The sequence below is a fragment of the Lepisma saccharinum genome, chromosome 6 (assembly GCF_977018435.1).
Source record: "Lepisma saccharinum chromosome 6, izLepSacc3.1, whole genome shotgun sequence".
NCBI lineage: Eukaryota > Metazoa > Arthropoda > Insecta > Zygentoma > Lepismatidae > Lepisma > Lepisma saccharinum.
The window spans coordinates 50,198,618-50,225,170 of record NC_139234.1 but is presented as its reverse complement, the minus strand read 5'-3'; the positions used below and the strand labels follow the sequence as shown (position 1 = coordinate 50,225,170).

General features: G+C 36.8%; 2 protein-coding genes across 2 annotated transcripts in view; one reads left to right on the top strand and one right to left on the bottom strand.

The window, feature by feature from the left end:
• The window catches only part of SIDL (SIDL trafficking protein particle complex subunit 10), a 69,260-nt gene extending 55,551 nt beyond the window's left edge, over positions 1-13,709 (bottom strand). The window contains exons 1-6 of the mRNA XM_083123862.1: positions 13,616-13,709; positions 11,711-11,810; positions 9,613-9,830; positions 8,858-9,051; positions 7,267-7,462; positions 6,320-6,431 (exon numbers count right to left, since the gene is read on the bottom strand). Coding sequence (XP_082979988.1) covers positions 6,320-6,431; positions 7,267-7,462; positions 8,858-9,051; positions 9,613-9,830; positions 11,711-11,777 — 787 coding nt within the window. The 5' untranslated portion in view covers positions 11,778-11,810; positions 13,616-13,709. The remainder of the gene's footprint in view (positions 1-6,319; positions 6,432-7,266; positions 7,463-8,857; positions 9,052-9,612; positions 9,831-11,710; positions 11,811-13,615) is intronic.
• Positions 13,710-13,766: 57 nt separating this feature from the next.
• Trs31 (trafficking protein particle complex subunit 31) lies at positions 13,767-25,992 on the top strand. The gene is made up of 5 exons (XM_083123865.1): positions 13,767-14,050; positions 17,548-17,725; positions 20,439-20,565; positions 24,630-24,812; positions 25,704-25,992. Exons 2-5 carry the CDS (start codon positions 17,562-17,564, stop codon positions 25,800-25,802), a joined length of 573 nt encoding a protein of 190 aa, XP_082979991.1. The 5' UTR covers positions 13,767-14,050; positions 17,548-17,561; the 3' UTR covers positions 25,803-25,992.
• The last annotated feature ends 561 nt before the right edge of the window (positions 25,993-26,553 follow it).

Here is a 26,553-nt window from a genome sequence, read left to right as displayed (position 1 = left end):
AATAGAGCTAAGTTCTGGGCAGGGTATGATTCTCTCCTAGGTAAAATTACCTCACTGGAGAACAAAGGTAATATAAGAGTGCTTGATGTTTCTTCCAAGTTTACTCACCAGGGTCGAGAATTAAATATGTCCTTATTTGAGGAAACCATGGGGTATGGCAGTTACAAAAGGCCTGACCTGGTTCACCTCAGTCCCAGGGGCATGGACGTGATTCTCAAGGCGTTAGATGAGGTACGGTGGTTTACCCAGCATCAGCCAGAGACCAACAAACGTCAGTCACCTCAACAATGGGAGGATGTAGACGCCATAATGCCATACACCCCACCCACGGGAAACTAGCCAACGCTGCTCTCGTAGGAAGTAATGGTGGCGAGGGTAAAGTAAATCCCCATAGATTAATAAATGTTCCATTCTGTAACAGGGACGACAGTGTGTCTATAGAAAAGGAACTGGTTAGGGATAATTGTAACAGTGTAGTACCCATTAATAATTTGTATTAGTCAAGTAACATGTAATATTTTTAATGTTATACATTGTGTCAATGGTAGAATTATAAGTAATCAACATGTAAATAACATGAAGATATGGAGATGTAGTCCCAAAGTATACAACCTGTACATCGACAAGCTCAAACTATTACATCCCGATTTAGCATCCAAAGTGCCTCAAAAAATGCTAAGCAAAGTTGTGGATGGGGTTCAGTTCTGTCTGAATACAGAACAGCAGTTGTAAATAGTATATGGGACCTATATTTCATTTTTGTGCATTTTATATACTGTCAATGTTCTAATATATCCTATATTTAGAGTATTTCACATTTATGTTGTTCTATTTGAGGGTATGGTAAGAAACATCCCTCAGAGCTCAAAATGCCAAAACAAAATTAGTAAACATCTCCACTACCACCATGTTTGAGTACGCCAAAGGCAAATGTCGACACAACCAAGGTACAGCCAAAGCCAAACATGGGAATTCACCACCAACACAGCCAAATTGTGTAAGTAATGGGGCAAGTGATAGTGTGCAGTGACCCATCACAAGTGTGCCACCATCCCAAAACACACAGGCTTAGGGGTGAAGAGCGATACATCGCAAGCAAGATGTTGGGAACTATCCACCATGCCCCCTGAGGCACAGGAAGCATGGGGAGTGTCCGAACAGTGGTTGTCACCCCCCAAGATTACTGAGCGGAAATTAACAACCATGAAAACCAGGACATACCCATAGTGCGTATTGTGTAAGTGCGCATAGACAAGTGATATCCGAACCTACATATAAAGAAAGTCCAATGTGTGTATGCAGACTTAGGTACACAAGTACAGTGTTCAAGGACTTCTTTTTATAAATGTCTCTTTGGACTAAGTGCTGAAAGGGTAGAGTAATCCATTCCCTTCAAGGCAAAGAGAACAAACAGTCTTACAAATTACGTACGGTGACCAAAGTATCTTATATATATATATATATATGTACATCTATATAAATTCTTTATCATAATGGGTAGTCATGACTCAAGACACCCAAGAACTTTCATAGGGATAGGAATGGAACAGGAGGCAGAAACTCTGTCCTCAATGTATTACAAATATTTTTAATATGTATATTTCCAAGAGTGCATCAATGTAGATGTATATTTCAAGTATGGTAATTTTCAACATGTCTATTACAGGAGTATATTAATGTCAATATGCAAGATCATTTCAAATGTTTCTTTTAACAGCATATGTGTAATTTAATTTTATATAGCCATGAATATTTATTTTTGTGTGTGTTTGCATGATAGTGTTTAAGGTTAGTGAGGGTAAAGAAAAACGAATCGCTTCTCGAATCCTTTTTCTTTTTCCCGAGGAGCCGGGATATGTATGACCAATCAGCATTGGGCATACATGCCCACACACAAATAACCACAGGCCAACCTAAGTACAAGGGCCATTAGGTTGGCATCAGGGAAAGCTTGTGAGAGCTATTTTCCCAGAAACTTATACCCCCCACCCCCAATTAGAATCATGGGTCATGTTTACCAACCAGTTGTCACTCATGGGAGGGGTAGAAATGCTTTATTTATAAAGAACCAACCATTGTTAGGCTAACAGTAGCCATTTTGGAGAACAAAAACCATGTGCTCCAAATCACATGTTTACTAAATCTTTTATTCTTTACTGAAAATCAGAGATAACACTCACCCATAGGTAAAATAATGCCTAATTTATTAAAAGTAAACTCATTTGCAATTATCTGGCATAACAGCCAGAAAAGCTGAAAAAACACTTTTGTTTATGCTTTTTAAGCAATTGATAACTCTGCCATCTGGTGGGAGAAAGTGGCAATTCTCCCAAAGACAAGGAAAGATCTCAAAGGACTCCAGCTGGCCAATGAGAAGCCGTCAAGGCTGTGACGTCACAGAGGAGACTTTCAGATGGCCTATTGTGTTCTGAGCTTGCTAGTCAAGCTCACTTGTATTACAGACCCACCTGAGAGCAGGTCAGCTTGGAAGTTGCTGGTAAAATCCAGTGTGAGAATGGCCACCTGTGCCAGCAACAAAGGATACATACAGGGAAAAGGGATCTAAGGTCCTGTTACAGTAAACACAGGCCTAAGTGTGTGTGACCAAGTGGGATATTGTGTCCACAAGTGCATTTAAGGATCCCAGTGAAAATTCAGCAAAATAGCGAGTTTTGTGTCCCTCATCCCATGTGGAAATCCAGACCACATGGTCGGCAGAACTGACGCCATAGAAGCATCCATAGGATATCAAAGAATATCCAAGTTGTTCTTAGCCATCCATCCAAGAAAAGCCAGGAAAATTCATTTATCACCCCCCAATGCCTTTGTTACACCAAGGAAGCACATAACAGTAATTTTTTAGTGTGGTGTACCACAAATTTGTCCATGTGTCGGGATGTGGCGATAAAGAGTGAAATAGCGTGTGTAAGGCCCCAGGTATGAGTGATATAGTGTGAAAACGGCTGATATGTACAAAATCTTTTGTATATCTTTTTTGTGTCTTGTACAGTGAAGTGCTCATGTTTGGTGGCAGCTATGCCACAAGCGATGTTCTTGTCAATGAATAAATATGTCGTTTAAAGGTGTCTGACCTTCTATCATTTTAGTGAATCATAAGCCTATTAAGCCCTCCTCTAGTTACCGATTATTAAAGTTAGGCTAAAGTTCGTCTGTTGCTTAACAGATATCTCAGGGGATATCTGTTACTATACGGAACACCACACGTGGAATAGGGTCTGCATGTGGCCGCGTAAAGCATGGTTCTCTTTTGTTTTTGCTGTTTTTGATATATTATATATTTAAAGTTAACCTTTTGTAAAACCAACTTTAAAGCAACGTAATATAAACAAAGCAAGCAAACCCACAATAAAAACCAATCCCCCTTATATCAGAAGTAAATGAAGTACACACAGCAGAACCTTTAGTTCCAGAACCTAACTTTACTGAAGTTAAAGATGCTATTAAAAGGCTAAAGAATAACAAAGTACCTAGCATTGATTTAATACCAGCTGAGTTAATTAAATATGGTGGAAATTCATTAATATGTCAAATTCATAAATTAATTTGTTTAATATGGAATAAAGAAGAAATCCCTCAACAGTGGAAAGAATCCATAATTGTTCCTGTGTTTAAAAAAGGTGATAAAATGAACTGCAATAATTACCGTGGAATTTCTCTACTCTCAACAACATATAAAATATTATCTAACATTCTTTTAACAAGACTTACCCCATATGCTAATGAAATTATAGGTGATTATCAATGTGGATTTAAACGTAACAGATCAACTACAGATCAAATTTTTCACATCAGACAGACACTTGAAAAAAGTGGGAATATAATCAAAATGTCCATCAGCTATTCATTGATTTCAAAAAAAGCATATGATTCGGTCAAAAGAGATAAATTATATAATATATTAGTAGAGTTTGGAACACCTAAGAAGCTTGTTAGTATGATAAAAATATGCCCCAGTGAAACAGAAAGTAAAATTCGTGTGGGTATTAATATGTCTGACAAATTTACAATTCATGATGGGTTAAAACAAGGAGATGCATTATCTCCATTGCTCTTTAATTTTGCTTTAGAATATGCTGTTAGGAAGGTAAATGAAACTAAAGAAGGACTAAAATTAAATGGTGTGACTCAATTGTTAGCATATGCAGATGATGTAGACTTACTGGGGGATAATGTGAATACAATTAAGAATAATGCTAAAATATTTTTCAAAACTGCTAAAGAGATAGGTTTGGAAGTTAACAAAGAGAAAACTAAATATATGCTTACAGGCCGAAACCAAGTGTTAGGTAATAATCAAAATTTAATTATTGATAACAATTCGTTTGAACCAGTTTCAAATACTTAGGAGTAAAGGTAAAGGTAAAGTGCTCCCCTGTGCATAGCACCATGCCATAAAGGCGTATAGGGGGTGTGGGGGTAACGCCCCACACTTTCTTGATCCGGTCGTGAGTGGGGGTGATGTGATCAGCATCACACCCCTGACTGCCTTTACCCCCCAGGAACCCATGTTACAACGGTGGGTGCCGGGGCCGCTTCCATCGTTAGAAAAGTTCCCGGATTTGAACCGGCCGAGGATTGAACCCGGGACCTTTAGCATGGTAGTCAGACGCGTTACCGACTGTGCCACCGCGGCCACAATACTTAGGAGTAATATTAACAAATGAAAATTATATTAAAGAGGAAATAAAAAGTAGGCTTAATTCAGGAAATGCATGTTACTTCTCTCTTCATAAACTTTTGTCTTCTCGTTTAATATCTAAGAAACTAAAAGTTAAAATATACAAAACAGTAATTTTGCCTGTATTATTATATGGATGTGAAACTTGGTCCCTTACATTGAAAGAGGAACATAAATTGTGAGTATTTGAAAATAAGATCCTTAGGAAAATCTTTGGACCTAAAAGGGATGAGGAGACAGGTGAGTGGAGAAGGTTACATAATTTAGAACTACATAATTTGTATTCATGTCCAGATATTATTAGAATAATTATATCAAGAAGACTTAGGTGGGCAGGCCATGGGCAGGAATGGGAGAGGAAAGAGGAGTTTACAGGATTCTTGTTGGGAAACCTGATGGTAAGAGACCTGTAGGAAGGCCAAGACGAAGATGGAGGGACAACGTTGAGATGGACCTAAGGGAAATCGGTAGGGATGGAAAAGAGTATATAGATCTTGCTCAAGATAGGGAAAGATGGAAGGCCTGTGTTGCTGCAGCCATGAACCTTCGGGTTTAAGAAGGCTAGAGAGTTAGTTAGTTAGTTATTCTTTTCTATAATATTTTCTCATACACCGTGGCTGAGTGGCACATTAGTGTTATTCCTCTGTGGTTTTTACATTAATTTGTCCCCCTTCTTGAACATGGGATCTATTAGTCCCTTTGTCCAGTTTCTTGGCACTTCTCTCTCTTTCCACAGTTTTCATCACTCAGGACAGCCACTGCTCACCAATCACTGCTGCTCGTAGTATAATTTCCACTGGCACTTCATCTATTCCAGGTCCTCTACCTATCTCCATTCTCTTCAGTGCTTCCTCTACTTCTTTGCATGTGAGATTCATTTTTTTCACTTCACTTCTTCATGTTCATTTCCTTTTTTTCACGTTCAGCAATTTCTCGAAATGATTTCTCCACATTCTCCTTATTTCTTCATCCTCTTCTACAACATTTACCCTATCAGCCCTTAGCTTTCAGCTGTCTCCACTTTCACTTCTCCTTTCTCTCACTAATCCATACAATACTTTCTTGTTCCCATCTACATCTTCTTCTAGCACTTTGGTCCATTCTTCCAGCCACTTTCTTCTTTCCTCCTTTACTACTGTTCTTGCCTCTTTCTCCTTTTCCATGTACTCTATTTGTGCATTTTGTGATTTAACTTTAAACTATTTTCTAAAATCATCATCATTGGTTTTCACTGATTCTCTAGTTCTTTCATTCCACCATGGTGTTTCTTTCTTCTTTCATTTCTTGCTTGTCCTTCCATGTACCTTTTCGGCTGCCTCTACTAATTGTGTTATAAATCTTATCCATTCTGTTTCTACTCCTATGGGTTCATCTCTTGGCACTCTTCTATCATATTATTCTTCAATTTCCACACTCTTATCCTTCTCTCTTTTATTTTCAATCTCCTTACATTTCATGCATTATGGGTTTAAAACAGATTAAACAAATTTTCCACAATGAAAGGCAGAAAGCTATGCAAGTAGACTGATCCTAACTCCAACCTTAATTCAGACCATGTATTATTGGAATGAGAAAGGTTTATATATATATCAGCTATTAATAATTAAGATAATGTCTTACCTCCCATGTTGGAATTAAGAACAAACTGTGTAAACAATGCATCCAATTCATCATACTGCACAAGAGCTTCTTCATATAATCCAAGCATTTCAAGTACAAAAGCAAGCTCTTCCTGAAAAATCACAAAATTCACAAATAACAATAACTGACAGATCCAACACAAAAGGACAACAAACATTTTGTACAGAATCAAGATATATTGCCCTTTGAAATAATCATGTTATGGTAGATCTTTCCTAAGGGTCTTATCATTGAAAAAAAAAAAGTGCATTTAAAATTAATTTGAATAGAGTGTAAATTTTGCATATTTACAGAAAGATCAGATATAATTATTTTTAGCAAATTTACCAATCAGCAAATAATTAGTGTATATCTGTTAATTTGTCCTCTCCCTAATAAAATGCACCACTCTCCAATCAGAGTATAACATCATCATATCTATAAAATTACAAACTGAACTTCTTACAGAATAATTTCACATAACTTGAAAAACAAAAAACAATCTATTTGCCTATCGATTTTGGCACCTCTATGACAGCATTCATAAAATGCTGTTGATATGCATTCTGTCAAAACTATAGCACATTAAGCACAGAAATATATATAGCGGAACTTCAATTTTATGTTTTCAGACCATGCTGAAAAAACTTAAAATGTGGGAAAATTTTATAACATTTTGCTACATTACAACCATCAAGATTGAATGTATAATGTGGGAAAATGTAAAATCAGCGTTCCACTGCATCGCCAAAATACAATTTACTGTTTATTTGTAAGTTGCTTTCCAGTTTCCAAACATATCTACACACTTTATTTTGCTTTCTATAACTTCTTGGTGTGTTATTAAAATGAATAAGAGACATATATACACATGAGAAACATATTCAAAAGCATATTTAAGTTTATTTGATATTTAGATAAGACCTCCATAGGTGAACATCACCTACCTGCAATAAGAAATACTGAGAAAAATTCCAGCCAGGCTCATTCCTACGCTCTCTCTGCTCCCTTACAACTTCCTCAAAACGTAGCAAAGTCCTGTTGTAAGCAGCCAATAATAAGACACGGATTCGCACAAGCAATCCCCTCCATGAGTCGGCAGAACGAGATTCAGACTTCACTGGGTTAATTACAGACACACACCTTCAAGAAAGGAAAATTGCAATTTGAACATGCTGATATAAAAGCTAGTGATACCGAGAGTGCACTAATACAATGCAAATGGCAATATAGGCATACAAGATAATTTAGCTGTAAATGAGTGAGGAAATGGGGAGATTTTAATGTGGAATTTACATAAGAAACTGTCGTAGTGAAAAGGCTTGACAAATGAAAGAATAGTAAACACTCAAGTAAACTGGCAGCAAAACATTCTTTTGTTCTTAATATTATACGAGGCAGGGTCAAAAGGTTAGTTGCAGCAGCATAATTGAATGATTTATCTCACTTTTACTTTTTCATGTTTCTTCCACTTTTGGCTAATTGTGAAGATGAATGAAGGGACAATCAGAAACACATATGGATGCCACACAATTCCTACAGAGGGCCTCCCCGATGGCGCAGTGGTAGCATCATCACCTTGAAATCAAGGGGCCCCAGGTTCGATACCTGGTGGAGGCACATTGTGCAGTTGTTCGGATCCCACTTTGAACTGTAGGTCCAGTCCCGATTAGCCTTACTGTGCATAAAGTAGACTTAAAACACCAAATCAACCAACCAAGCAATTCCTACAGAGGATTATACTGGTTGCACATTCAGATGCTAGAGCCTTGTCAGTCTGCAAAATGCAGTCCATGGTGTGCTACGTGGAAATTAGGTTGACATTTGGGTCACCCCTTACACCTCTGCAACAGCATGAAACAATGACTGCAACATTGGACTAATCTTGTTCGTATCTGAATAATGCAAGATCTATATTTCTGAACACTCCCAAAATTTATTGGAACACTTATTGTAGCATGGCAATGTATGCTTTCATCAAAAAAAATTCCTGTCAAAATTCAAAACACATTCTCATGTTGTACTTGGACTTCGCCACCGGAGTAATATTGCCACTTCACAATGCCCCCTTTCATGTTATCAAACACATGAAAATTACAATGCGAAAGGCCACAACAGTCACCTACACTTCCCGGTTATTATTTTCCCGGAAAATGATCATGATGGGTGCCGAATGAAGTATGCTGCTTGTCAGTTTTCCAATCACCTGGCATGAAATTGCTTTCGCCATACACTTCAAGCAATTTGTCACTGAATTTTTGTGAGGGCAACATGTCTTTACTCACAAAAGATGAGTCACTGCATGTATCTCCAACTTGGATGCTACTTGTAACAGTTACATGACTGACAATGGACAAACTGTTTCAGATATGTTCAATACAATACTGTAGCTGTGAAGTGTGGCCAGTGATGCCAACCACTCACCACAATGTCTCTGTGTGAATGCAAATAATGTTTCGACTGTCCCTTGTATATGATTTATCCTCACATATCATAAATCCCTTAGAAAGAATAAAGAACAAGATTAATTGTTCTCACCTATCTCCCTGCTTTGCAGCAAAATCACCTCTTATTTTGTCCAGCACAGTTGTACGAGGCAACAATTTATTAGCTTTCTTCATATCAGGTGTCTCCACAAGTATCACCATCCAGTCACATATGTTGTGCTGACTCAGTGTTCTAAGCCACGCCTCAATATCATCACGAACTGAAGTCTTGTACACATCAACATCCTAACAAACAAATTGTAATTCATCTTACAGCAAGTACATAACTTTTTATAAGCACACAAAGAATATTGACATTGAGCATATCTTTATAGTTTAGTACAAAATTAAAACAAAATAATGCATTTCATACTATACTAACTATACTAGAGATTAAATGTATTATTAATATGGTCTGATTATGTATATTTGGATGTCTGACCGTGTTTGTACATGTGGTCAGTACATTGTAACAAAATACCGCACTTGCACTTTTCTTTATAGCAGTGAATAAAATCAAATCAATAATTGTGTTAATGAAAGGAACATAAATAAGTATGTATAAGCATAATCATAAATACTCCAAAAATTATTAACTCTAATGAATAACTTAAAGAGCTTTGGCATTGGCAAATTTTAGTGCTCTTATTCTTGGTGCAAGTGGTTCAGGTGGGAGCCTCTAAAATTTTGATGTTGATCCAACATTGTGCACATCAAAAGCTAAATTTTGAACATAACACACACAAAAAATGTACATTACTGCAAGTTCTGCACATATGCGTAAAGTAAACAAGAAAAAAATATTACCGTGCATTCAGTCCAGTATGTGTGAAACATGGGTTTTCCAATCAAATGCCAGTCTTCTTCCTGTCTCAGTATGTCCTTTGAAAATTGTACAAATGAAGCTTCAACATACACAGACTTGATCGGTCTCCCATACGATCGACGCCATTCTGTTGGTTCTTGAGGCATTCCCTGAATTAAAAGGGTTTCCAAGCTGGAGAACAACGAAGCATCTCCAGCAACTGAAATGATAAGAAATGGGGGGTAAACATTTACTATTCCACACACAAATGTAACTTCTTCGTTTTGTCACTTTTAACATTCGTACTTACCTAACTGCTTCACGGAACATTCTTGAAGGTGTATTCACGTTTTTTTGAAGAAAGTAATTTCAATGTTTCATGTTAGGAGTACTTCTTTATTTGCGTTGTTTCAGTTGTGTAAGAAACAGTATGGCACGTACACCTTCGCAGATCATCGCGCTTCTGTTTTGTCGATGCAGTGTTTCCAACCTTCGTAACCCAAAAAATACTCAAGTGGATTTTTTTAAAAGCTTCTTATTATTTTACAAACAAAATTTTAACTATGCTTCCCAAACCTAACCTAACCTTGCCGGAAATGGTTCGTGGGGCTACCCATTTTTCAAGTACCCAATTACAAAATCCAGTGGATCTTCCATGCATCCACAACACGTCATCTTTTCGGGAAACAATGGCGTGGTTGGAAACCCTGCAATCGACAAAACACAAGCACGAAAATCTACGGAGGTGTACACGCCAAAGGCTATTGTACGTCGGAGAATTAATTTTCAACAAAAATAATGAATTTCCGCTATGATACATTCCCACATGACAGAAAACGCCTTCCAGATGTTAGACAATGCTACAGGAACTTATTACCGTAAGTAGTTTCTTGTGTAAAAATGAAGAAATCTGTTTGTGGAATAGTAAATTAGTGCCAAATGGGGGAAATGACATGTCCAATATGTGAAGTAACATTGACGATAGGATATTACAAACTTATTTTGTACACCTATTGTAATATACAGGTAATTATGAATGAATGAAACAGCTTTAAGTATTTATTAACAAGAAACTATTTGTGACAGAAGAACAAGTTAGGCATCAATGGATAGGAAAACTCTCAAATTTTGCATACGTTATAAAGAATCCCATTTACGGCATTCTACATGTTTGTTTACCACATCCACAAAGAAATTATGGCGTACAATTTTGTCATTTAATTTCAAAGCTTGTGCCATCTGCAGTTTCCATGGTTTGGTGAGTGTCTGTTTACGAAGAACCTTCCATAATGTTGTAAATATACGTTTGCACACTCCAAAACCTTCTGATATCATACTAAACACTTAACATTTATGTGTAGACCTTTTTTTTGAAAATTCAAGGGAGGTGGAAGTTGCATATAACAGACTCATCCAATAACTCATGTACCGGACCCATCGTAGTCATTACATTACTAGGCTAAATGATAATTTTAAGTGGAATTACTTCTGTAACATATAAATTAAGTTGATAACATGTCAATGTTGCTTAGGATTATATATATTCTTGGGGCCGTTCACCAACTGTAACCCCTCGACAATTACGTTTAATTTCTGTTTTATCTACAGAATTCAATGTTTTACTTAATATAAAATTGGTTCCAGCATTAGGAAAACACAAATAACGGAGATATTTGATCCCAAAGTATGGCCCGCGTGAGTAAAAACCTGCAATTTCAGAGTATGTTTGCCACTTTCTGTTAATAACAACTGTTTGTATGTACACTAAAATAGCGAAAGAAGACGTTGGAAATAACCATCAGTATCAAACCTAGCAATCGTAACCTAACCATGTAAAATTATAGCTGCTGTTGTAAAATGTCGTTTTGGGTGCTATATTCACTTGCACGAAGCCTTAGGGGTGTTTTGCTACATGGTAAAGTAACATCCTAAGGTAACATATGTACTTCACATTAACACATTTTCGAGATCTAAAATCAACTGAAAACGTTCATAAACAACAAAATCTTCATAAACCATACAATATATTTCACTTTCTCTAGGGGGTACAGAGGGTCAAGAGCACCATATTCTTCACCAAAACTACTAAGTAAAACTTACATGTTATAACTGGTTTACTATCCATGATGCAACATTCGGTATCTTCCCCTGAACCTTCTCCACTCATCGTGAACTAGATTTCTTAACAAGGATTATCAATCTAAAGAAAAAGAAGAAGAAATCAAAGAACAATTTATTTTCATACAATTAAAAAAACAGAATTCAGCAATATGTACACATTATATAAGCTGAAGTTAATTTGGTAAAATTTAACAATACAGGGAATTTATCCAATTTGTTTGAAATTTGGGCCTCGTAATCACGAATCTGCACTTAAAATTAGGCACTTATTTGGGGGCAGGTGAATCCTGCCAATTTCTAACATGCCTTTAATAGGGACTGTATAGAAAAAGCCAGGGAGGCGGGGCCACGTTAGCGGTTGGGGGCGGTAGGCCAATTACCTCAGGGGCGGAGCCTGGAATCGGTGGGAAATTTGGAAATCGAGGGTGTAGAAATAAGAACTTAATTTAGATTATTTTGCTATTTCCAAATGTAAGCACCAAATTTTAACTGCAGATTCGTGATTAGGGGGCCAAAATTAGTGAGTATGCCGAATTTCAAACAAAATGGAGAAATTCCCGGTATCAGGAATCGCTCCGTTAATTTATGTAATAACTTAAATTTAGTGTCTTAACCCAACCTTTCTTGCAAGTTGCATTTCTTATAGCATTGGCTTTGATTCAAATTTTCAGTGATTGGTTGATTTACATTTCTTTCCAATATGAAATATAAATCTCGGTACTACTTTACTATACTGGAGACACCTATCAATGATTTATTTCGCAATTTTTTACATTGCTAATGTACTATTCTGCGTTGCAGAACATTTCTTTAGGTGAAATAATGGATTTCTAACGAAAATAATGTCTATTTCTTACATACGATAGCCCCACGAACCATCACGGGGACGAGGTATGCCTACTAGGTTAGGTTAGGCCTGTTAGGTTAGGTTCCATTAGCACTCCTTTCGTTCAATTTAGCATATACGGACAACATCGGAATTACAAATTCCACGGCATCTTCCACACCCGGCAACAACTTCACGACGCATCCTTGACACGTCATGTTGTAGCAGCAGCAATAGTGCGTATTGTGCTCTCGTGCAGAAAGCAAATGGCGGCAGCAGCAATAGCATGCCGGAAATAGATTTTCGTAGAAAACTACATGCATTTGCATTAAAATGGATCAAAACTACATTCCCGAACATCAACAACGCTACAGAAAATGATATGCGTAAGTACTTTCTCCTGTAAATTTGAAGAAATCCGTCTCCAGTATAGTAAAGTGTTACCTAAATCTCCTTTGTTAATAGACAGGTGCTTAAGTTTGATTACCTTAGTATTTCCATGTGGAAAACTTGAGACTGCAGCAAATTAAAAGTGCAGTAAATTGTTCAGCAGTTTGATTGCCTTAGTACTTTAGTTGTTACTTCGGTAATTAATTAATCAGAACTTGGGTCCAGTTCTGTCCTCCTTACCAAACGATATACTTATATATTTTTTGATCCATTTGCATTTGTTATTAGGTTGGGTATTTGATATCCATGGCGTCAAAATTAGAATTAGAATTAGAATTTCTTTATTCATGGGCGAAGTTCAGCCTGTGGCTGCTCTACCACTGCACATGCAACATGCTCTGCACAGCATGTTATTTACCTTAAAAATACAATACGTATGCATACCGACGCATTTCAACCATGTACATTTAAATACATTTGTATGGTAAAACACCGTTTACAATTAATTGGTTGGATAATGTTTTCCGTACACCAAATTGAGATGGAAACAGCTGACCTCTTATCCGTGTCAATCTTTTATCAGTCTTCAACACCTTAATTACGAATTACTTATCTTATCGACCGATACACTCTGTGTGTCCTAATATATTATATAAAATTTAACGCACCTTCTGACTAACATCCAATACTTTATAATTTTATATAAAATTAAATATTATTCTCTTCAAGCATCACGACATCAGTATTCGTAAACACTTTTCTTCGTTTTCTTCTTTTCTGAAAGAACCGCCGGAAATAGGACGATGACGAAGGGATCTGTGTCTTTGTGCATCTGTTCTGCTGTGTGTATGACAGTTGTGATAACAGTAAAACGAAGGTTGAAAGCAAAATTGCAGTTTAGGTTTATGTTTTAAGAAATAATTAACACGAACTTGAGCGAATTAATCTTCGTATGAACTGCATTGATAATGTACGATGAGAATGAAAGCATTATATCATGACGGGTGGGAAAGATAGTGTGACAGTAGTCGTGGAGACACCTACAGTATTTAGTAAGAAGCAAGGATCGAATCAAATTGTGTAATAGAGGGTTATTGATACCAGTGAGTTTCGATTATTATTATTATTTTGTCGGTACAGTTGTGTCATTGTTTCAATGTTTTGTAGATTTGCCATTGTGGCCCAAGTTCAGATTGTTTAATGGCTTTACCAGTTTCATAGATCGGAGACACATTAAAATCGCATATTTTGTATTTCGCATGGTTCGTACTTACCAATTGTGTATTGCGGAACGTAGTTCAAGGTGCCCTTATGCTTTTTACACGAAAACAAACTCAATTTTTCACATTCTGAGTGCTTTTTTTTTTATTCCTCTCCGCTTGGCGGGCATATCTTGACTCACTTTGTGGATATGCAGTGTTTCAAGCTTCTTCACCGAAAAATACCTACTATCGTGTTCGTCACTGGTGGAAATTATACATTATGCATGGGTAGCTGACTGATAACCCCACGAACCATTATGCATGGTAACTGACCGATAGCCCCACAAACCATTTCATATAAGGTTAGGTTTAGTTACGTTAGGCAAGCATAGTAAATAAAAGGGGGGGGGGGGTTGAAACACTGACGGACTTACGTCATCAATTGTACGCAGCATCCGGTTATCGTAGGGCAAGCAAATGAAAGCAATGCCAATTGTGCGTCGGGGAAATATTTCTCTTGAAAAATACACGATTTCCCGGTCAAATATATTCCACGATGAAACAAAATACCTCGACGAACGTTGTAAACCTTGGAGAAACTCATTTCTGTAAGTTGTTTCTTGTGTAAAATTGAAGAAATGTGTCTCCGATGTATGAAACTGTTACCATTTGTATTTATGCCTGTTAAAACATAATTCAGAGTCATAGTGATTACTTACTGCATCTTGTCTGAGGAACAATTTTTCCCTTCCATACATTGCTATGTGATAGTTTGCGAGCAGCCATTCGTTTAATGTCGACTTGGATACAGAGTGCTGCTACCACCTACTTCACGTGCGGTTGGGGCATGAAGGGGTATTATGTCGCTAGATGCTTTGTTATTAGGTTAGGCAGGTCAGTTTTCTGGCTCTTAGCATTAATAACCACTAAATGCTTTCATTGTTAAGTTAGGTGGGTTGGGTTTAGTCCTCTTAGCATTATAAAACATTCCTACATTCATCCAACACCTGGTCACAACCAGGAAACCCCTTTCGAGCCTTGCATAAAAATCTGTGTCTGAAACGACCAGAAATCAAGAACGGCTGCTACCTGCAAACCTCGAATGCTCACATAAACTACTTTTCAAACCATAATTTCTCCGGTAACTAATACTTAGTGAAGCTTTTAATTGTGCTAATTAGTTTATACAAGCTTTGAACTTACTTCCATAATGGTTTCCAATATTCTAAAGCATTTCCCAATACTCCTATCAAACTGACAAAAAAAAATCATTTAACATTCAGAACTGTTACTGGTATTGTAATTAAGTTGGTTCTGGTTCAATTCACATTGGTTGATCCCACTTTGAATTGCAGATTTAGTCTCGATTGGCGTATCTTTGTAGAAATTGGATTTTTTTCTTTGTCATTTTAACTGTCTAACTTGGAAGGGGTTATGTGCATGAAGTCATGTGTACAATTTGTGGGTTGTGATCCTGTGTAGTCCAATGATTAGCACTTTTGCTTTTAACAGTCCTGGGTTCAATCTCCAATGGGACTTCAAAAAATGTCTGTGTTGATCCAGCATCCTGAGGACATCTGGGGAAGCTACTTGAAAATAATAGTAGGAGAGCAGTGGCGTGGCGTGACTTTTTCAAAAGTGTTACCAGTCACGGTCATCAGACGTTATCATCTCCACCCTACCCCCAAAAAATGCCTTTGATCTGGATTTTTTTTTTTTTTTTAAGCAATCTGTTCAGTGATTTATTTAGCCACAATCACTCCTAGAAAGACCACTCATGAGAGAGTTACCATGAAAATCCAGTGAATAGTAGTCGAGCCTTGTCAACCATCTGTTTCTTTGCAAAGAGGTGGAAAGGAGAAGAAGAACCACACATTCGGGTCAGTTTGACGTTTCTGTGGTGAGCAGACGACAGAATTCCCCTCCTCCAGCTGTGGAAGGGAAGTCCAGATGTACGTTCTACTGTTGCCAACTTAGTTTTTTTGGAGCAAAGTTTGTACAAATTACGAATCGCATCACATACTTATCTTTTCGTCTATTACGTAAACGGTTTCAGTTGTTGTTAAATCCAGCTTTGGCTCTGCAGTCTAGCTCTTGTTGCTTCAGAGAAATAGTATCCCCGTTTTAGGCGGGATTTAGCTCTTTTCTGGAAATCCAATATGACAACACTTGCTGATCCTGTAGGCCACAGCGGCAACAGGGCCCCTAAACAGGCATATGAATAACTCCGTAGCACACTTGCCTCCTCAAGTTTTTCCCCGCTGTTCCCTTGCATTGGCACCCTTTCCTCCTATTGCCTCTTGAGGGTAGCGGAACGGCCTGTCTCTTCACTTTTGTCGGCTGCAGAAAAAAAGTCCTCTGCAATATACACTCAACTCTGTTAACTTATTTAACAATGTTGTTATTTTATTAAGAAAAAACTTTTTAATTTCTTTACATTTTCTGTTACCTGCGGTAACACCGGTTACATGCACGCCACGCCTCTGTAGGAGAGCCTGGTCTTGACAACCAGCAGAAATGGGACTCAATGTGTTCACCATGCATGAGAAACAAGGGCTATTGAGGAGTTGAAGAAATTTCCAAAACGAAGTTCAATGCAAGGACATAGAGCACAAATCTAAACACCTAGGAGAATTATTAGACATTATGAAACATGGTACTCATCATTTACTGTTAGACACAATGGTGAAATAGGAAATAATTCAAACAGAACTGATAGTTGCATGTGGGAAACATCAGTGAGATCACTCAACCATTCAGAAACAATGTAGTATACATTGGGATAACAGGATGCACATGATCATTCAGTATCCAATAATTGAACATCAACAACACTGAGTGGGAGAACTCTGGTATCAGTTTTTTGGAGTTGACCCCCCTACAAATCAGGATACAGTAGAGGCTTGGTCACTGTAAAAATAATCCTCCTGGTAGCTTCATTCACACTATTCCGCACTGTTTATTTACCATGCACTGCATTCACACCATTCCGCACTACGTCTCATTCAATACAGATTTTGTTACTTTGTTCATAAATATATTTCTCACACACACCATATTCTATTTGTCATGATTGAAATGTATAAAAACGTATATATATTATTTGTAAACTGTCAAGAACTATGTCTTCAGTAACAAAATCAAAAAGGTGTAAAAATAAAGGATGGATGGATTTATCGAGGACCCGGTATATTAAATTTAAGAAGGGAAGTTTATGTGGTTTAATGCTGTTAAAGACGTGGCTATTTTGTGAGTTGAAACAAGTAAAGAATGCTTGGCAGTATTTTAATGGTTGGAGACTAATTAGATGCCTAATTATAAACATAGTGTATGTATGTATAATTTTGTTTCATGGTTTTGATGAAAAATCAACATTATTGTTTTCTGTATACTTTTAGGAATCTGCAGAAAAATGAGCATAACCATTTCTGCTGTTCGTCCACGGACAAGCATATTGGACAAGTCTTTGAGTAGAGGAAAAGGAGAAGTCAGCCTTAGTTGCTTTGCTCTTTTGTTTTCTGAGCTAGTCCAGTATTGCCAAAATAGAGTATATACTGTTCCAGAACTGCAAACTAAGTAAGGATGAGTTGTTTTATATATATATATATATATACCAGGTGGTTATAATTAAAGTGACGGTGTTCAGAGTGGTACAGCACGGACTGTAATGAGAGTAGCAGTCTGAAACTTCGTAGATATGCTAATGAAGCAATGCGCTCGCGAATTTTGCAAAAAAAATAGTTTCAATTCTCGCCACCAGGGTAAAAAATGGCACTGTAAGCAGTCAAAACGTGGAATTTTCCGTAACTCTGACGTCAAAGTCGGTGACATTGCCTAACCATTGTGTGAGGTCCCTGGTTGTGGTTGGTGACGCTTGTTGCTTTTTCCTTTAGTAATGTTCATGTAATTCGAATAGTGAAATTGTAACGATATTTTATTACAAAGAGTATTGTTTTCTGCGATTTATAGTGTTTTTCCTTAAATTATACCAAGTTTTGACTGCTTACAGCACCATTTTTTACCCTGGTGGCAAGAATTGGAACTTTTTTTTTTTTGCATAATTCGCGAGCGCATTGCTTCATTAGCATATCTACGAAGTTTCAGACTGCTACTCTCATTACAGCCCATGCTGTACCACTCTGAACACAGTCACTTTATTTATAACCACCTGGTATATATTCAATTTTCTATGTTAAGTGTGACAAAATGAGGATAAATTAGGGAAGAAATAAAGATTCACAGCTGAAGATATGAATGTAGAAGCATAGCCTTCATTGCACATTGTGCTAACCATTCCACAGGGGCTGACAGTGTAGTTCTAATTGTATTAATTGGCAATAAGCTTGAAACCATAGTTTAAATATTCATCATTAGGGAATGCAAGTAAATATTTATTTTAAGAAAGTGTATGTGAAACAAATTTGAGTACACTGCTACACTAAATGCCCAAATTACTGGCAGGTGACCTTGGGTGCTATTTCTTTCTGTCAGCTATCCTTGAGGGTATGTTGTGCACTGGAGAGGGTGTCAATATCAGTTGCAGTGTGAACATTCGAGGAACATCGTTGCCTTCCCCAAAGAAATGTTGCCAAATATCACTTGTTGCAGTGTTCGCCCCAATAAATTGAGCCTAGGTCATTTGGCTACTATTTTCCCCTGTGCTCATGAAGATCCATTTGAAACAGGGTTCTTTAGCAAACTTTGTATTTACAACTGTGGGGGGAAGGAAACTATGTGCTCATGATAGATTTGACAACATGAGGTGTCTTCAGCCAAAGTTTACTATGGGACATGGAAAAAAGAAGGATGCTTTTTAGCCACCAGCTCAGAAGGCATCTGGTATAATACAAGTAATATAAGTACAATGTAGTTAGTTTAACAGTCTTTAGTTTTTAACATGGACATCTGAAAGGGGGTAAGTGGGCTGCACCCCCTTGGATAATGGTTGTCAACCTAAAATTACATATTTCACATAGTACTTTATTTCAATCAGAGTAATATGTCTTAATTATTAAAAGGTTTTGTAGGAACATAATTACTTCAAACTGAATGAGTGATCTTTGAGGGAGTAACATTATTATGGTAGAAAAATCTCCTTTGCCCCCTGCTCCCCTTCCTGGAAAATATGCCGCAGACGTCCATGGTTTTTAGGTGCACTTATAATGGGGATTAGAGTTCTGCATGGGACCACTTTCGCTCGCTCGTACTTGTTCTGAGTCTCCCACCCTCGAGCGTGTAAAATGGAATATGTAATTCAATTTTTTAATGTGACAGTAATCTTAGATACATATATCCACCCTGGTAGTTTCAGCTCACAATCATTTATTTCATTTTCATATATCACTGTATGTTGGTAAGATTGACTATGACTAAACTACATTTTAACATGGAGATGATGACTATGTTCACTCAAGTTTCAATTTCACAGGGCCTTTCAGTCCATAATCTATATTTAAGGGCCCACTACCACAGACAAATTACACTGATAACTGTACTATTGGCCTTCGAGTGTATACTGCTTGTTTTGCCTGTTCGAGCATTATGCACTTGAGTGAAATCCTCTTGCAGCAGCACTCTAATGGGGATATAAAATATGTAAGATTTTTCATGAACTTAAATGAAATTCAGATATTATGGAAGTCATGATAGGAGTCAGGCTTTAAAAAGAAAAAATCTTAACCCCAGAAAAAGTGTCATTTGAGACATGGAAACTGGAGATGAAAATTTGTTTCTACTGATAACTCCAACACAATCATTGTTAATGTCTGTGGTATATGTGGTTAGAAATCAGATTTAAAATATTATGGCTGAGCTGACATCACTTTGAATAACAATTCTTGAAATAGTAACAACTAAAGTTGTTCAATTGACTAGTTTTGCTTTAAAATATTCAAATAATTACATTGGAATACCAAAATAGCTGTGATTCACGGCATTTCACTGCATAATCATGCTAACTCTTTTTCAGACCGGAAAAATGCTCTCGCTAAACTGTCATGAGGAAATGATGTGCATCAATTTGGACTGTATTCAATTTTAACGTATATTCACGAGTATTCCGTGCATCCTAATCTTGCAATAAAGAAAGTTTACTAATGAATGATTTTTTTTTAAAGTATCTGTAATACCGGTACAGTAAAAAAAAAGCTTCGCGTAATAGTCACACCCCACTTTTTATTAAAAAAAATTGGCATAAATTCTGCAACGATTTATGCAGTGAAAGTAATTTTCGATATTGTTAACTATGGTCATTTAAGCCCATACCGATTTCTGTTTTATTTTATTGCAGGCTCTCTGATATGGGTCATCAGGTTGGAATACGAATAATTGATATTCTGTTTGTTAGAGAAAGAAATTGTAAAAGAGAAGTGAAATTGCTGAATATCTTGTTGTTCATCAAATCTACACTGTGGAAGGTAAGGTTTCTCATGTGTGTTTAGTTTTTCTTGAATATTTATACAGTACTTTAAAAAAGATTGTTGTTCTCTTCATTTGTTATGATGCCACAAACATGTTGAGCCTGTATTATATGTGGAGGGGTCTCCCCAATGGTGTAGTGGTAATGCTGTTACCTTGTATTCAAGAAGTCCCAGGGTTGATAGTGTTTCAGATTCTACTTTAAACTTTTCAGTCCCAATTAGCCTTCAGATTCTACTTTAAACTGTTCAGTCCCAATTAGCCTATCTGAGCATAAAGTGGACTTTGAACTCTTATCCAAGCCTTCAACTACAACTGACCCCACCAGCGGCTCCGGGGGGGGGGGGGGGGTATGATGAGTCATATGTACTCCCATTTTAGTTATGCAAATATGATGAATTTGTCTTACGTGTTCCGTAGAAAGTACATTCGAATTTTATTTGCCTGCGCGGTGTAAAGGAATGCTAGATGGCGTAAGATTACCGGCTATTGCGAAAATTGAAATCTGATTAGTTTGATGAGCTTCCGAGAGATGGCTAGGGGTTGTTTAAGGGTCGAAATTAGATTATTTGAGATATATATAAATGCATCAAGGGAATTTTGAGTGCAGAATGTAACATGTAGGAAGGTTTGATCGGCGTCCATATCCGAGAAAGCATAGGATTTCTTCGTGTAGTTACTGAGGAAAAACGATATTAAACTTGAAAAAAGTGATAGGAATTATTTGATACAGATTATCAATAATTTTATTATGTAAAGGTAGTTTAATATTGCCCATGTAAAGAGGCGAATGCGAAATAACGTTTCTATAATTTTGTGAACACGTACACTCGAGTTCATAAGTATAATGCTAATAATTTGCAAATAATGGTAGAGTAAGATAACAGATATTGAACATAAATAGATATCAATATTATCTATCAACACATAATTGTTGTGACCTGTGTAAAAGGTCAGCACAAAGTTAATACTCTTGTGATGGTTTCTGCCTAGATATAGAGGCGAATACATAATAACATTTTTATAAGTTTGTGAACAGCCACACTCGAGTACATAGGTGTCATGCAAATAAACCGCATACAGTGAAGTTAAGAATAATGGTTGTGTAAGATAACATACTTTGATTATAAATAAATATCAATGGTATTATCAATGAATAATTAATCGTTGTGGCCATTGTGAAGGGTCAACACAATGTCTATGCTCTTATGATTTTGCAAACGTGTACACTCTTGTGTAAATCTTTAGAAATAGCAAACATAGTAGAACTGCAATTGACAGTTGAGTGTTGGGTCTTCAACCACAGTCCACTCAAGAGTGTTGTAGGTGCCGGCACACAAATTATTTACAAAATATAATAACATAACAGGTATTTTGAGTATTTTCTTAAAACAATATTGACAAAACAAAAAGAGTAGGATTCTTGTGAAACGTTTTATTTGTCAAAGAACTCAGGTAAACTTTCATTAATGTCCCTGTGCTAAGTACAAAAATAATAAACATAGTAATTTGTATCTTGTACACTCTTGTCCATTGGTAGTCGTTCCTAAACTCCTGCATGTACAGTGTGGATAATATCTGAACATGTGATAATCTTGATATTATTTTTCAGGAAGTGGTGTTGAATGCTCACCGAGCATATAACCTGTTTCTTATAAACTTGCGATTTTGTACATCCAGTTGCATAACCGGTGAGGGGATGATGACCGATTAAGAAATGATTAATGCTTTTACACTTGTTCGTAAATTTAAATAAAATTGCGTGGTTGTATCATAACACTGTCAGTTCCTCGCTAAGGGGATGTCACTTTGTGGTTTGCGCCCTGTAAAATAAGAAAATGTAAATCAAGCGATGGGAGGAAATCTTTGAGAATTGACATATACAATAGTGATGAGCGCTATAGGTCATCTAGTCGACGGGTCGTAATGTAATATTTGAATGATATTCTGAGGGGACATTGAAGTTGACAAGTAGTAAGGGAAAACGTAACTAAAATAATTTCAGGCACAATTTGTTTTCGTGAGTATTATATTTTCTAAGAGATTTCAGTTATCAAACCAGTGGTCCGTCAATCCTGCTTCTAGCGCTGTGGGCGAGACACATATAGACAGTGAAGTAGAGTGGAAATTAAAGGATGGTATGGGGAAGTCGACTTGAAGTTAAGGAAGTTAAGTTAAAACTCAGCTATACAAGATAGTCCTGTCGGTCAGAAGCGGAGAACATCATAACAGAAAAATTTCCTCTGGTGATTCAAGCCCTTAAGGATCTTCAGGACAACTCAGAAGATGACAAGGTTTCTGCTCAGGCTAAAGGACTGCTCTTCAACATCCAGTCATTTGACTTAATTCTGTGGATTCGTCTTTTGAGACCCGTCCTGAATGTCATCAATACACTTAACGTCTCGTTCCAAAGACTTGACACGAATATGGACAGTGCTCTAGGATCTAGGAGGTGTTGAAGCTCTGGAAAACACCATCCAAAACCTTAGATCAGTTGATCACTTCAAGACAATATATGAAGGTTCCATGGCTGAATGCAAAAAACATGGAATTCTTCTTCCTTCAAAGTGCAAACACCAGGTCAATGTATGCTACAACAACCCCTTAATAGAAAATATCAGTACAAGGCAAGAGGAATCACGAGCGGCATACTTTACTGTGCTAGATCGAGTCCTCATTGGTATGAAGGATTGCTTCTCTCAAAGATACCGTTCTCGCCTACAGACCTTCCAAGAAGAGTTGAGACAGGAATCGCCGTCTGAGATCAGAGAGTTGGCTGAGTTATGCGACATACTTTGCCTTGTTGAGAAACAATGCCCAGTTTTCTGAAGCTAGGACCATTCCCTTATTGGTGGAGTGTTTCAGATCTGCAGCCATAGCTGTTCTTCACCCAACAGTAAAGTCAATCATTAGATTAGGGCCTCCCCGATGACGCAGTGGTAGCATCGTCGCCTTGTATCGTCATACAGATAGATATTACATATAAAATTGCTAGAAAAAATTGAGTATAATACATTCTACTAGAAGAGAAATCCACGAGAAAATTTTATTGTACAAAATTATCAATGGAAGAGCAGGAAATTTTAAATTTATTGAAACTCAATGTCAACAAAAATAAGTTATGCACTTAAGCAAAAATAGGTTTGCTTTTGCATTTGCTTCGCTTTAGCAGTAAATTGTACATTAGTCACGTCAATTGGTAAAGGTATTGTAATAGGCAAAAGACGGTGTGAAACTGTGTAATCGATTTTCATTCTGTATAAGTAAGGGGGGGGGGGGTTGTTTTGCTTATCGTACCCCTTGTTCAGTGGCTCACCCTGCCACAAATAAATGGGTACCTTGGGGCAACCCTAGGAAGTGAAGGTAGCTGGAACGTTGTGCTGATCACATCATGTCCAAAAATGGTCGAGATCAAGACTGTGAGGGGGGAGGGGCTGCCCCCGATATTCCTCCTATATGTGTAGAGAAAACTCTGCCGTATTATGCACTATTAATTTATGCTGATAATGTATATTTCCCCATCTACCATGTTAAAATATAGGTAGTCAATAACATTCTCCATCCCAAAATGTAGCCTTGTAATCAGGGGGTCCTGGGTTCGATACCTGATGAAGGCACATAGTGGTTCGGATCCCACTTTAAACTGCAGGTCCAGTCTCGATTAGCCTTACTGTGCATAAGTGGACTTAAAGCACTTAATCAATATAAAAAGGCACTTCTAATGATCATCTATTTATAATAAATTAATACACTAAAATTTCTAAAATAAGAGTGCTGATACAAATTTAAGTTTTTACTATATTGAAGAAACACAATATTTAGCCATCCACCTAGAATCCTGTTATTTTTTACCCTCCTTTGTGAGAAAAAATATAACTTTAATATTTTTAGCTCATTTCAACCATAATTTGAACTATATGTTTTTCGATACCTAAATATTTGCTAGTGAATAATTTTATAAAATCTCTTGTAGTGTTTTATTGTTGTTCTGGCACATACTATTATTTAGTGGTAATTTGAATATGTATTTCCTTGATTAATAATGTGAATATTATTATTTCAGTCATTATTTGGGAAGGAAGCTGACAAACTAGAACATGCTAATGATGATGAAAGAACCTATTACATCATTGAAAAGGAACCCCTCGTGAATAGGTTTATTTCCATGCCTAAAGATAAAGGAAATTTGAACTGTGCAGCATTCACAGCAGGAATCATTGAAGCTGTACTCGAGGGATGTGGCTTTGTAAGTAAATGCATGTGCTTTTGCCTTTATCAATTTAAACATTATGGTCAGTCAACACAAAACAGATAAAATTTAACTACAAAAAAATAAGTAATTCAACATCAAAGCATGTCTTTCTGGTCTATAAAGTAGCTTATGGTAGAGGATGCATTAACTGGTCATAATTGTGTGAAAATTTTGGTGCAGGGTCAAAAATAAAAGCCTGATCGACCAAATAACCAACTTGAAATTCTATTTTTGTTTTTTCTGTTGAAAGCCAGGGAGGGTTACATGAACCCTTGAACCAATCGGCTTCATCCAGTTGCCATGGTGAGGAGACATTCTTGTGGTATTCTGCTTTGCCAAACTTATGCCTGGCAGGAAAAGTTTTCGAAACAAGTGGCAAAGGCGAGGCTAAGCCGCTGGGTAGCAAGCAAGCAAATGGGTCTCTTATTCTCTGCCTCTCCATGAACTGTGAGCAAAGAGTGCATGAGGTGTCGTGTATGACTGGACAAAAATCAGTCATGTGGCAACATCGCTTTTTTCCCCTAGAAACTCCCACATCTGGAGGCGAAAAGTCTGAATTTCTTGAAGCTTGTTCTTTGGTCGATTACACTTTAGATCCTTCACATTGTGTGCCAGTATGTGTATATCAGGACTATGATTCATTTTGGCAAAACAAATTCCCTAACCTTCTAACCTTTCTAGTTTTCCATGCAATTTTAAATTAAATTTGTATATTCAGCACTGTTCAAAATAATGAACAAGAATAAACTACAAAAGTATTTTATGTGTGTTCACCTTGATATATTTTATGTGCTGTAAAAGCGACACATCATTATTTATGTATACAAAACTACATTATAAAACTATCATGCTTGCAATGTATTTGACAAACTTTTTCTTCTTCAGCCTGCAAAAGTGACAGCACATTGGCATAAGGGAACAACATACATGGTGAAATTTGATGATGCAGTAATAATGAGGGACAAGTTGCTGGAAGACAGATAAGCCATTAGTTTTTACATTTAATATTCCATGTTATACCATAAACTTTGTAGTAATTTCAGTGTGCTTGAATGCAAGATAGTGTCTTTTATTTTATTGAAAATTTGTTGTAAAGTCTTTTGCAAAGTGATGAAAGAGATGCTTTAATACAAAGACTCGTTTCTTCAGTTGTTATTGCCATTGTTAATTTTTTTTTTTTTTTGCCTCATTGTTCTGCACATTGTAAACATAGCCTGGTGTTTGTGATAGCACATAACTTGGAACAAGAAACTATTGTGAAGTCTAATTGTGTATGATCAAATTAAGAAGGACGTTAGTTGAAAGGTTATGGTGTATTCTGAAATATAAGTCTTGTATAATATATGAATATTGTTGTTATTCAGCTGATATAAAATAAAAATGTTTTGTATAAGAAAGCTTTTTTATATACCTAGCGAGAAATTTTAATGTGTATGTAACACACAATGGTATGGACAATTTACATTTCTAAAAATTGCAGAATTATTGTTGTGTTCATAATTTATGGTTTTAAACAATTGGGCTGTTCACTGTTGCCTTGTTCCATTGCAAGGCCATTACATTCAAAAATTTTAAACTGTTGTTTTGCTACATTAGTACATACACACACACACACACACTGTGTCCCAAAATTTTCTGTACTTGTGTCGCATCTCAACCAAATTGTAGTATTTTTAAATCAACAACAGTCACATCCTTGTCATAGTTAACGGTACAAAAAATAACATTACTTACT